This window comes from Bombus vosnesenskii, unplaced genomic scaffold, assembly GCF_011952255.1.
Source record: "Bombus vosnesenskii isolate JDL3184/JDL3185 unplaced genomic scaffold, Bvos_JDL3184-5_v1.1 scf7180000013277, whole genome shotgun sequence".
Classification (NCBI taxonomy): domain Eukaryota; kingdom Metazoa; phylum Arthropoda; class Insecta; order Hymenoptera; family Apidae; genus Bombus; species Bombus vosnesenskii.
The window spans coordinates 797,040-809,998 of NW_022882935.1; the positions used below are offsets into that span (position 1 = coordinate 797,040).

The 12,959-nt window shown below is 27.2% G+C and overlaps 1 protein-coding gene across 7 annotated transcripts; it reads right to left on the reverse strand.

Annotated features, from left to right (window-relative positions):
- Window positions 1–1,024: 1,024 nt before the first annotated feature.
- On the reverse strand, window positions 1,025–12,629 carry LOC117231981 (multidrug resistance-associated protein 1). Of its 7 annotated transcripts, none has more exons than XM_033491032.1 (24): window positions 12,482–12,629; window positions 12,237–12,386; window positions 11,648–11,947; window positions 11,409–11,546; window positions 11,208–11,321; window positions 10,921–11,120; window positions 10,771–10,791; window positions 10,518–10,703; window positions 9,799–10,432; window positions 9,540–9,686; window positions 9,380–9,464; window positions 9,106–9,305; window positions 8,523–9,024; window positions 8,412–8,420; window positions 7,728–7,905; window positions 7,503–7,629; window positions 7,209–7,428; window positions 4,077–4,297; window positions 3,231–3,411; window positions 3,020–3,128; window positions 2,806–2,932; window positions 2,154–2,676; window positions 1,836–2,082; window positions 1,025–1,765 (listed from the first exon to the last, which is right to left on the reverse strand). In XM_033491032.1, exons 2-24 carry the CDS (start codon window positions 12,279–12,281, stop codon window positions 1,651–1,653), a joined length of 4,629 nt encoding a protein of 1,542 aa, XP_033346923.1. In that variant the 5' UTR covers window positions 12,282–12,386; window positions 12,482–12,629; the 3' UTR covers window positions 1,025–1,650. The 7 variants fall into 7 exon arrangements, with proteins under 7 accessions (XP_033346923.1, XP_033346922.1, XP_033346927.1 ...); XM_033491031.1 differs by lacking the exon at window positions 4,077–4,297 and adding an exon at window positions 5,483–5,703; XM_033491036.1 differs by lacking the exon at window positions 10,771–10,791.
- Window positions 12,630–12,959: the final 330 nt, after the last annotated feature.

The window sequence follows — 12,959 nt, forward strand, 5'->3', positions numbered from 1 at the left end:
ATAATATATAATATATATATACATGAAACGATCTGTAATTCTGATTGCTTACATACACAAATATTGTAATGAGTATATGTACATCAAATTTATATATAATGAACCATAAGTAATATAAATCTTGCGTCAAATATTTTGTGTTTACTGTTGTCTATATACGTATCGAATATTGTAACATATTTTTGCAAAAAATAGTGAATTTTAAACGATTTACATGATGAATATGTTAAAAATTAAGTTATCTTTGCTATTAAACAAAATTATAATTATTGTTTTTAATAAATCAGTGTCTTCTACGAATATTTAATTTTGTCATAATTACCAGCAATAGAATATTTTGTTTATGAAAATAAATAAAAAGGAAAAAAAGTTAAAGTTACTTTATTTTTATATAATTTATTGACTTTGAAATATTTTTATCTAACTTGATTTTCGAAAATGAGCATTAGTGTTGCTAAATTAAGGAATGAATTATTTTATTAACAAATTTGACTTGACGTAACCAGGAAACGAAGCAACAATACTTGTGAATCAAATGTCTAATTTTTTGTATAAAATGTGCTATGAAAATGTCAATGTAATGTAGATTTATAAACAATTTAAAGTACAAATTGCTATACATATATATCTATAATATATTCATAAAATACAGTTACTTTGAGGTCAAGGAACATCTACATATTCGTGAATGTTCTTGTATTATTTTGTTTAGTACCATATCAATTATAATTGTGTTCATATAAGCATTTATTCTCTCGAAGTAATTATCAAAAATAATTGAAAACAATGAAATGTGAGATTAAGAATACAATTATTATCGAGTACAATACTATAAATAATATTCATAAAACGTGACAAATTGTGAACGAAGCAGAATTTAATTATTCTTTACTACATTTTAAAGATTGCATGGCATTAGCGAAGTCTATTATTTTGTACATTAATATACTGTATGTATAAAACGTACATAATTTATAATATTTGAAAAATTAAAATATTAAACAATAAAAATAAAACCTTCATATATTATATAAAATTGTAATCTTTTATTTTGTCTTAAATTCATAAATATTAGAGAATACTATTTACACAGCTTGAAGATGCATCATATTTGTCAAACAGTACAGAATGGAGTAACAATTTTAACCAAGACAAATCAACAGCAAAAGTAAATGATGCTACGTATTTGTATATATATAATTCCTGTGATGTAAAATAAAAATAAGGCAGTATGGGTATAATAAAGTTTAATGGAAATAAAAATAACTAAACAATACTGTTGTATTTTGTACGTTGCTTAAATTTTATATACTGTGTAAGCTTGAGCTTACAAAATTTAAATTATTAAAACAATATATACGTGTTTAAAAATTGTTGCTACTCAGCACAACTGTGCCGCTAAAATGGCAGTACTTTAAGTAACGGACATCCGTACTACTTTACAAATGGGCTGTGCTTGATAATATTTAAAAATGATGTAAGATTTGACTGAAAAATGCTCTACAAAATTTTCGATTCTTTCAAATCTAAGCATACCTTGCCTTTCTCTATATAAATGAATTGCTATACCTTTTGTTGTTATTATATATTCATAGATTAGAAATTATCATTGTTTCATTGCTTATACAGTATTTGCGATATGCATTTTATCTATGTAGCAAGGCCTGCATCTTTAGCTATACTACTGAACAAACTAGTCGAATTATGCAGCAATGTGTCTGGAGAATCATATTCCATGATGCGCCCATTATCCAGCACAATGACCCTATTAGGAGTTTTTTTATTTAATATCAATCATTACTTTGAAAATTATATTACAAACTTGTAAAACATACCTGTCTGAATCAAGAATTGTATTAAGTCTATGAGCTATCGTAAGAACTGTGCAATCTTGGAACTCTTGTCTAATTGTTGTTTGAATTAAATCATCTGTTTCTAAATCAACTGAAGCTGTGGCTTCATCGAGAATCAGTACTTTCGTTTTCCGAAGCAATGCTCTTGCTAAACATATTAATTGTCGTTGACCTATACTTAGATTCTCTCCACCTTCTGATAATTCATATAAAAGACCATTTGGCAAGTCTAAAACGTAATAAGACATTATATTTCCCACGTAATTTCTCAATACTATTTATCAATAAAATAGTATTCACTTTTTACAAAGGATTTAAGATGCGCATGTTCCAAAGCTCGCCAAATTTCATCATCAGTATAATAACTGAAAGGATCTAAATTTATCCTTAAACTTCCTGAGAATAATACAGGATCTTGAGGAATAATAGTCAATCTAGATCTTAGATCATGAAGTCCCAATTTAGTAATATCAATGTCATCGATAATAATCTTTCCATCAGCTGCTTCTATTATTCTAAATAGAGCTAATGTCAAAGACGATTTCCCAGCACCAGTTCTACCAACGATGCCAACCTTTTCTCCTCCCTTAACGGAAAATGATAATCCACGAAGAACAAGGTCTAAGCCTTCCCTATAACGAACTTTGTAATCTTTAAATTCTACTCGCCCTTGCAAAGGCCAATCTTTAGGTACTGTATAATCTGGATTTTTCCATGCTGCTTCTTGAGGGGTTTCTCCGTATTCTTTTATTCTTTCTACAGCTACTATGTTAGTTTCAACATCAGAAGTCATTCGTACTAACCAATTCAATGTTTGAGTAACCTAAAGTGACAATTTTTATAAAAATTTGTTTTAAAATCAAGTTAATCAACATTTTTATTCATTACTCAGTAATGAAAGCAGTAATGAGTAGTGCATATATCTCATATCTCGTTTATATGTATAACTTACTTGTAAAGCATAACTAACTGATAAACCAACTACACCAGATTGTATAGTGTCTCTACCTAATACAGCAAACAATGCAGCAAAGAAAATAATTAAATTTCCAACCATTTCTAAACGTACTGCTAACCATCTGCAACAAAACAATGAATCACATTTCATATAATCATTTTAACTTTAATATTCATTTGACATTAAAATTTGTAGGAAAAATTTATACCTGTTTGCAATTATACTAGGATAATAGCACATCTGATTAAAATCTACTTTACTTTCAGATTCTTGAATAAATCGGTCTTGCACTCCAAATGCCCTAATCATCTGTGCTCCTAATAAATCAATTACTGATATTAACTATACATAATTATATATTTTTGCTACTTAATTATTCTAAAATTATAAATCAATAATAAAATAAATATTTTACATACCAGAAACTGTTTCACTAAAATGTGAATATATAGGAGATCTTGAAACAGATTCTAAACGTTTCAACTGTCTTGAGGATGCAACATATAAGCGTTGAACAAAGTAATAAATTACACTTATTGGTATTATGACTGCTATAAATTCTGGTGTACTAAAACTTATAACCACTAAAGTGGCTATGACCTGTAATATGAAGATAATATTCAGTAAAAAAAATATTCCTTAAAGAATAAAAACAAAAGATAAAATCAAACACTCATATACATATAATCAATACATATAAATACATGTATATAATCATGAAATAGTAACCAGAAACTAGCTTTGATACAAAGAACTTATGAGTTAATGATCATGCAAGTTCTTAGATGAAGCACCCATATCTATATTTCCAGACATTAATACACAATTGAGTACAAAACTATATTCATTTCAATTAAAGAATGCTTGCACCAGCATCTCTACCATTTGCTACACAGGCATACTCTCTTCATATTCGGTAATTTTAACACAATAAATTATAATAGTAATTTATTGGAAGGGACACAATTATACTTGATCTCAATTTACACAATGTTTTTACACCAAATTATTTAAAATTACATATCATTATTAAATACTTAGAGTTCATTAAAGAATTATAATTGAAGTAATGTAATACATCATTCGATGTAAGATTGCAGAATGATTAAATGATCAAGATGTTTTTGATGATTATTCAGGAAATACCAACCCTTTAGCGAAATAGAAGTATATGAGCATCCAATGAATTATGATTTAAGGAATTATAGCATGGAAATGGTTATAGTCAATCATCTTAATTTGGTTCAGGTATTTCCAAAAATTACCTCAAACAAACAATAGATGCTATCGGAAATTTGTTGGGGAAGAGATGTGTCCAGTACGTCGACATCTTTAGCAAACCTGGAGATAATACGACCAGTAGGAGTCGTATCAAAGAAGGTCAATGGAGCACGCATCACTGCACGCAGCATCATTATGTGCATCTGGCGAGCAGCCAGCCAGCAGCCCAGTTGCGGTGCCAAATCGCAGAAAAAACTCGCCATCGCTACAACATCAGACATGATTTGCTTTCATTGTAACCATTCTAATAAAATGGTACAAATATGACCAAAATTTTTAAGAATCTAAGGCACTCTATAAATTCTTTCCATTTAATATTTTTATATGAATTTTTCATTGTTATTTTGAAGTTTTATTCAAAACAAATAGTTTATAATATAATTTATTATCATATAATAAGAATGGTTTGAAAGCACTATTCACTTCTAGTATCCATAAACAAATAGAAGTTCATTTCATCTATATTTTTTAACAACTATAAGTTTGTAATATGAAAAAATTAAAAATACTAATCTGTCTTATGTTATGCGAGGTGGTGAAGTTTGCTGTGGTGTGGCATGCCAGATATGAATAATGAAACAATACACAAGCAAATCAAGCATACTTAGAGAAGTTTCCATATTTGATACAAAAGATATGTACTACTTTGAAGCACAAGCAATGTTACTTTTTTATAAAAACATTGATTGTATAATTGTGTCCATTACCTTACTGATTATGATGTTATTATTGCTCTGTAGGTTTTTATACTATAGATTGTTGGTGACTGTATCAAAAGATTGTTAAAGTTGACATTTATTGCTAATTACAATTTTTATGATAAGATTTAAACATTAAAATGGTGGTTGATATTGATTAAACAAAATATATATTAACATTCCAACAAAATATATGTAGATATTAACAAAATACGGTCACCACACAATATATTTTATTATACTAAGGAAAACATAATCATGAATTAAAGTAAGATCTTATCTATCCCCAAATATAAGAATGAATTCTACTAGATTTTACATTAAGAAAATATAGATTATGAATAAAATCTCAAACATTTTTTAACGAACACTTGTCCAATAAGTTAATGTACTTTTGTGAATAAAATAACTATTGACTGACTATTATAATGACGTTAATAAATAGAAATACTTTCTTTTTCAAATAATCAGTGCATGAAACCCTTTGATCTGTATATGCATGCAAACATTTGTATTTCAATTTCTTTTTATATTTAAAAAGCTTATATTTTTTTATGAGCACAATTAGATATAAATGATTGGAACCATTATTAAACATAGCCACTGCGTAAGTGGATATAAACTTAATTCATAATCTTTGATGAGATTTAGAATTTGTTAAGCACAGTATTTACAACTTGAAAATATCATACCCCAAAGAGGCAAGTAATCCAAGAACGCAGTATGGATGGCAGCGTATTATCAATGACATCAGTGTCTTTAGAGAGTCGATTAAGAATTCGACCGGTTGGAGTTTTGTCAAAAAATGACATTGGGTTCCGGAGAACACGTTGCAACGTATTCTCGAAGAGATGCATGGAAGCGCGTATCGTTCCTTTTGCCAAGATTAATGCCCCTCCAAGCACTGTCACGCCTACAATGATTGGTGAGAACTTTGGTATATCATTAAACCTAACGATTATATATCAAGAATTGCATCAGTTCTTGCAATATTTCCATTTCACATACATTATAAATTTAAATGAAAAATTAATCTTTTTAGCAATAATATCGAGTTTTGTTATTTCTCACCATCTGCTTAATACCATGTGCAAGTCCCTTTTTACAGTCACACATGTATTAAGATGCATTTATAATTAAAAGATACTGATATTATTGTAGCATATTAACAGAACATGAATAAATCCTTACATCAAAATTACCTAACTTTATTTATCCTAACAAAATTAACTAAGTAACATAAATTAATTAATAAACGTGCACATTACTACTGTCATCTTTTAATCGCTATTATTCTTTAAACAAATTCTTATATTCCAAACGTATTCAAATTTTAGATACTACTTTAAATTTTTTCATTAATAAATTTTTTTCATTAATACTGATTGATCAAATTTTTATGTTTGTGATAAAGTATAAAGTATTACATTACTGTTTTTTCTAAAACGATGTAGTATCAAACAGAATTGGTAAGAGATTGTAAAGATTATAGTATAAAAAATAACATTGAATGATAAATTTTCTTTGTTTAAGTACTGGTTACTACAAAGTGCATTTTTACGTAAATAATCATTGTTCTATTATTATGAAAAAATGATATAGCATGTTAATATTATTAGTAATTCAACCTGACTAGATAGAAATATAAAGTACACACTTATGTGTATATAAAAAATAAATAAATTTGCAGTTTCAATAACAATTGGATTATAATAAGTATGAAAATTTAAAAATATAAAACATATAAAATTTATATATTTTGATAATAGATAGGTAATAAAAAGCTTTGTTATCTCTCTACTTCATGCTCAAATATTATACATAAATATTACATGAGCTTATACATATATGTGAATTGATCAGTGAATAAAGTAAATAAGTACATGCGACATATTAATTGCGATAAAATGCGATAAAATTAATTTTGAACAGCAAAAGTAATTGAAATAATTGCATTTAAACATACATATATCTCTACAAAGCTTTATTTTATTTATAAATATTCTGTTAACACAGCAAACCGCACTCGCACTAATATTTTAAGATTTCGTTAGTATTTTAGTTTTAATTGCGTAATTTCAAACAAAATGTATAAGAAAAATATAATGGTTTTATAATGTTTATATACAAACAGTTAGTCACATACGCATTTTGTACAAGCACATTTTGTTTTATTATAACAGTTTAAAATTAATCAACAAAATTTAATTGTCTTAAAACTGTGTAGTCTGTGAAGGAACACGCCTTTAAAACAATATTTAATTTATGATAAATAAGACAATTACTGTACTGAAAAATACTTGGGATATTACATATTTTTGGGAGATAATCTTACCTTATATAATTGTTATTTGTAAAATTCTAATTCTAAGAAACACTAATCAAAAGACAAATAATTATAAATTTTTAAGAACATACCTTGACCAAGACCAAGTCCACCATAAACTCCAAGATACATATTTTGTTTAGCATGATCGACTGTATTATTATAAGTTGTTAAATTACTGTCTGACCATACACTGAGCCAAGCGTTTGAACCAATATTAAATCCTTGAAAAATAGCGTTCATTATAATTGTCGATATTGATAAAAACCAACCAATGGATTTGAAGTAATGAGAATAGACTCGCCATTTAACCTTGATAGTAAAAGTAATACATAAAATTACATTTTTTTCAATAATCTTATCAAATAAGAAAAATAACAACTTACACTTCCAGTTTCAGTTTTTTCCACCTCTATTAATTTTTCTCCTGATTTTGGAGGTAATAACTTCGTTTCTTTTATCTTATTGCTATTTTCGTAAGTACCAGATTGCTGACTACTTGTAGAATACTGTCTAAAAAATTAATAAAAGATCTACACATATAGATATATGTATATAAATAATAACAAATATATTTTATATAAATATAATAATATATAATATAATTTTACCTTTTCAACGAACCATTTAAGGATCTTTTATCAACCATTGAACCAGATTCACTTTGACTTTCTGACATTCTTGATCTACCTCTTGTTAATTTCTGTTGGAGTTCATTTGATCCAATTGTAGATTCCAAATGTTGTTTAATTTCATGCAGATCTGCCTCTGATCCGCCATCAGCATGTACTATTTCAAATTTGTCACAGAAAAATATAAACTAACATAACATATTAAAGGATAAATATCTTGAATAGTATCTTGAAATTAGAAAATAGTAATAGGATACACTTTTACATTAAAATAACAAAACCTTGAATGCATTCAGCAAATCATGGCTGTTAATTTCAATAGTTCAAAAATAAATTACAGAAAGAATTATAACACTAGTTACTTCATTTCAATAAGTCTCTGATTCAAATTTAACATGCAGTAAAATCTTACATGCATATCTTTCTCTTTTGAACAAAGGAGAAAATATATTATGCTACAAGAATAGTAAGAAACAAAATTGATGTGAAGGTTACTTTATGCTACAAGCTGGCTGATAAGTTTTAATAGTAGCAAATTGCAAAAAATACTAACATCCTTGATACTCTAATATCACAAGCCAAATGCAATATAAACCATTTTCTGGACAATCACATAAATTGAAGTAGGAAAAGGAATCGCAATTACTTTTTTCACTGACTTACGATTTCCAACTTAGATTCATGAAAAATATAATGAAAAATTAATACAAAATAGAATACCTAAATAGAAACTGAATAGAAGAAACTAGAAAAATTAGAAAAAGTGGTATATACCTTCTTGAAGATGTTGCACTAGAAACTCAGAAAAGGCTCCTCTTTTTTCTAAAAGTTCTTTGTAAGTTCCAACTTCTGTTATTTCACCATCTTTAAGAACAATGATGTTATCAACTTCAGGTAAATAAGTAATACCATGTGTGACAAGTATTCTAGTTTTCTTCCTAAGCAGACCACTAGGGCCAATTACGTTTTCAAATATATGTTTTCCAACATGTGAATCTACTGCACTCAATGGATCATCCAAAAAATAAGTATCGGAATCATTGTACACTGCTCTTGCCAATGATACTCTCTGTTTTTGCCCACCAGATAAATTTATTCCTTTTTCTCCAATTTCAGTTTGATCACCCGCAGGTAGCACTTTTAAATCTGGATTTAATGCACATGATTCAATTACGCGATTATATACATTTTTGTGCATTGACTTCCCAAATAAAACATTATCTTGTAACGAAGCATTTTGAATCCATGCTTGTTGAGGCACAAATGCTATAGAACCCTATTTATAAAAAAAACATATAATAACATAAAGAAATCTTTCATATTAAAAATTTTGACATTTATCTAATGAAGTATTTACTTTCGTATTGACTCTACCACTTATTTTGTCCATTTCTCCAAGAAGAGCTGATAAAAGAGAACTTTTCCCTGATCCTACAGTACCAACAACAGCTATCAATTGACCCTGTTCTACATGAAGATTGATATTTCTTAATGTTGGTCTTTCAATATTTTCCAAATCCCATGCAAAGGTGCCATTCTCAATTAATAATGTGTATGCTACATCACATTAATATATATGATATATCCAGTACGTAATAGTCGCAAATATATAAAAATCATCAGAAACTTACATTCAGATGGATCATGCTGGACATTATTTGGATCTAACTCTTCTGAATTCATGAATTTATTAATACGTTTTACGGAAACATAAGCCTAGGTATTATACATTATATTAAAAAAGAAAAATCGTGATTGCATTGTAATTTAATATAAGAAATTTTTATTTACCTGAACCATGTTACCAATTATCATAGGTAATATAGAAAGTGGAAACCTTAAGATATTAAAAAGACTGAGTGAAACAAAAGCAACTTTGCTACTTAAACGATTGTTTTCATCTATAAGTACATAGGTTGCAAAGGACACCAGTGAGACCTACAAAGTTTATAAAAAAAAAGAAAAAGTAAATAAATAATGAAAGAAAACAATAAAAACATAGGTAAACATAAAAATCATGTTCATCCTTAACTCATCTTTAAAAACTTACTAAAAAAGGTGCAAAAGACCAGATAAAACTTATTCCAGAATTGAGATATGCTGTTTCTTTAAGTACTTTAATTTCCTTTGCACGTATCTTCAGTATTTGTTCCTCAAACGAGGGTTCCCATGCATATAGCTTTAATACTTTTATACCATTAAGTACTTCGTTCATTAATTTAACTCTTTCATCTTTATATTTCATTTGTCTAATTTGTAGTGTCTTAACTCTATTAGTGATTAAGACATTTATTGGGATGAGAATAAGTAGAACAGCTAAACCAGCAAGCACAGCTGGCCCCAAAATTTCCCATAAAAAATATAATGCTAAAACTATCTGCATTGGTGCAGACCAAATCATATTTATATATGCCGTTAAATCCATAAATCTTTGTGCATCCACGGACATTAAGTTTACTATTTCACCAACTGTTGACTCTTTTCTGGCGGAATTAGATATTCTCAATGCTTTTCGATAAATTGCTGCAATTAACGCAGTACGTACTCGTAATCCAACTAAGAGCATACGATGAAAATATTGAGACAAAACTAATGTTTGAAATGTAGCTGTAAGTAAGAGTAAAACTGCATAAAAATAGCCTTTCCATAGCGGTTCGGGTTTCTCAATAAAATCGATGAGTAACCTATATTAGAAGCATCATTAGTTTTCAGCTATGATTTTATGTAATTAATTTTTAATATAAAGAACATTAAAATTCATTTGCTTACCTTAATATTTGAGGACTAGCGAAAATTACAATATCTTGCACGAATTTAAGTGCAGCTCCAAATAAAAATGTGGCACCAAAAGCTTTGCAAAGAGGAAGCAAAACTGATGATGTCTTTTTCTTATATTCATTATTAAAATCTACTCGACCAGATGATTTTCTGAATGATGCCTTAGTATTTTGTACACTAGAAACAGATAAAACTTAAGTTTATATTTATATGCTCAGCTATATATACGATTTAATTAACTTACCTACAGTAAGTCCAAAATACTCTTGTTAGCGAAAGTAAATTGATATCTTATTACTAATGTAATATATGATAAAATTTATTTGATTCTATTCATTCATTTTTACTATATTTTTATTCTCTAATATTAAATATTTATAAATATCACACTTACTTGTTACTTTTTTGTGCACTTTTATTCCAATATTTGTTGAATTTAGGTACAATTTCTTTAGCTGTGTCTTCTGGATTTATTGTCCATAAATCTGTAGTTTCTAGAGGTGTTTTAAAACCTTTCCATGCCATTGAATCAAACCAAGTAAAAAAGATTTTTGCTGGAAACGAAGATCTTTGTTCTGGACATGGCTTTTCAACCTATAAATACAATATAGAACATTAAATCCTAATGTTTTATTTCATGCATAATGTCACGTATTAAGAATATGATATATGTTTACTTACGTTGGGATATTCTGAATATTTAGGCTCTGCATCAACCAAGAAGTTCAATAAGAATAGAAATACCACTATTGGATAATATATCATGTATGATATAAATGGATAAGTAACTTCGTGCTAAAAAAATGATATAAAAAGAATTAATAAATTAATAATGAATTTATATCAATTGTTTGATTATTTACTGAACCCATTATTACATACGTTATTTATATATAACCTTAATAAACTTCTATATTGAACAACTCCGCATATGGTAAGGAGAAACCAAAATAAATATAACAGTCCAGAGGTTTGCATGCCATATTTTTTATTATATATTACTAAAGTACCTGCCTTAATCTATAAAAATGTTAAAAAAATGATATTACTAGCATGTAAGTTCAAATTCATTAATTTTTTGTGTAATCTATTTTAATAATCTATATTCTAATAATACTTACAAAAGTAATAATTTTTATAACTGGAGTACAATAATCAACATTATAAACTTTGACATAAGTACTTCTATGTATAGCTGTTCCTATGTCAACAATACTAAGTATAATCAATGCTACTATGAGTATTTGTTTTAAGATAAATAACCATGTGTATGGGATATTTTTGCTTTTACTGTTTAAAAAATAATAAATTTCTATTCCAGAGAATAGCCATAAAAATGTACATGGCACCCATATCAACACAGTTTTCTGAAAACATTCTGTGATGTCTGGATCTTCTGTATTCCATGTTAAACTATTATTCTAAAATGTGGAGATATGAATTATTACAACATTTGTATTAAACATATATTATTATAGATTATAACAAAAATTCTTTCTTAATTTAAACAAAATTACATTATTATATTTCGTTTTGAAATTTGTTAAATACTACTAAAACAATACAAGTAATATGTTTTAATATCTCTATTCTTTAATATTAAACATAATATTATATTTTCAAATATCATATATAATCTATAGTTTAATTTAAAAATCTTATAATACAAATAAAACAAAAACATATCGAAGGTACAAGTAGAATTCTTACCCAAAAGTCAGTACCGCAAAATTGATCCATAGTATGATCTTTCATAAAAATACATTTGCTACTTCATAGGTTTTTTCTTCAGTTATATACCCGAATTACACTTATCGGTACCCTTTTATAGGTTTCTTGAGCAAGATAAAGTGTTTTACACTACACACAGATATCAGTTAATTTCAATAAATGATCTTACTCAACTAGAAGGCGTTCAATTGAAGAAATATACAATTACATTATATGTATATTACCTTATATATCTATCTAAAACTAATTGGTACACAACTATCCGCTCACTTTCTCAAACAAACGTAAACTGTGTCTGAATAGAGACCGATTCACATTTTAACATTGGCTTATTTGCCCAATCAAGATGCATTACGTCATCGCTTACATTACATGCGCAAAATTCTGAAATAACGGTTCAACTTTTAAAAAGATAGAATTGTTTGTAAAACCGAAAATGGAAAACTCGATAAAATGAGAATAATAGAAACTTTTAAAATGTATCATAAATAATTTATATGTTATTAATAAAACAATATATTTAAAACGTAACATAACTTTTTATTAAAGTATAAGAATTTCTAGATATTTTATTTCTTTTAAAGATGTATATCTAGTTCTTTATTTTCATTACGATTTTACATTCACATGTGCAAGTATATATCCCTTTTTAAAGTTAAAAATACCTGCGTATCTTGTATTTTTATGCTTATTTTTCTGATT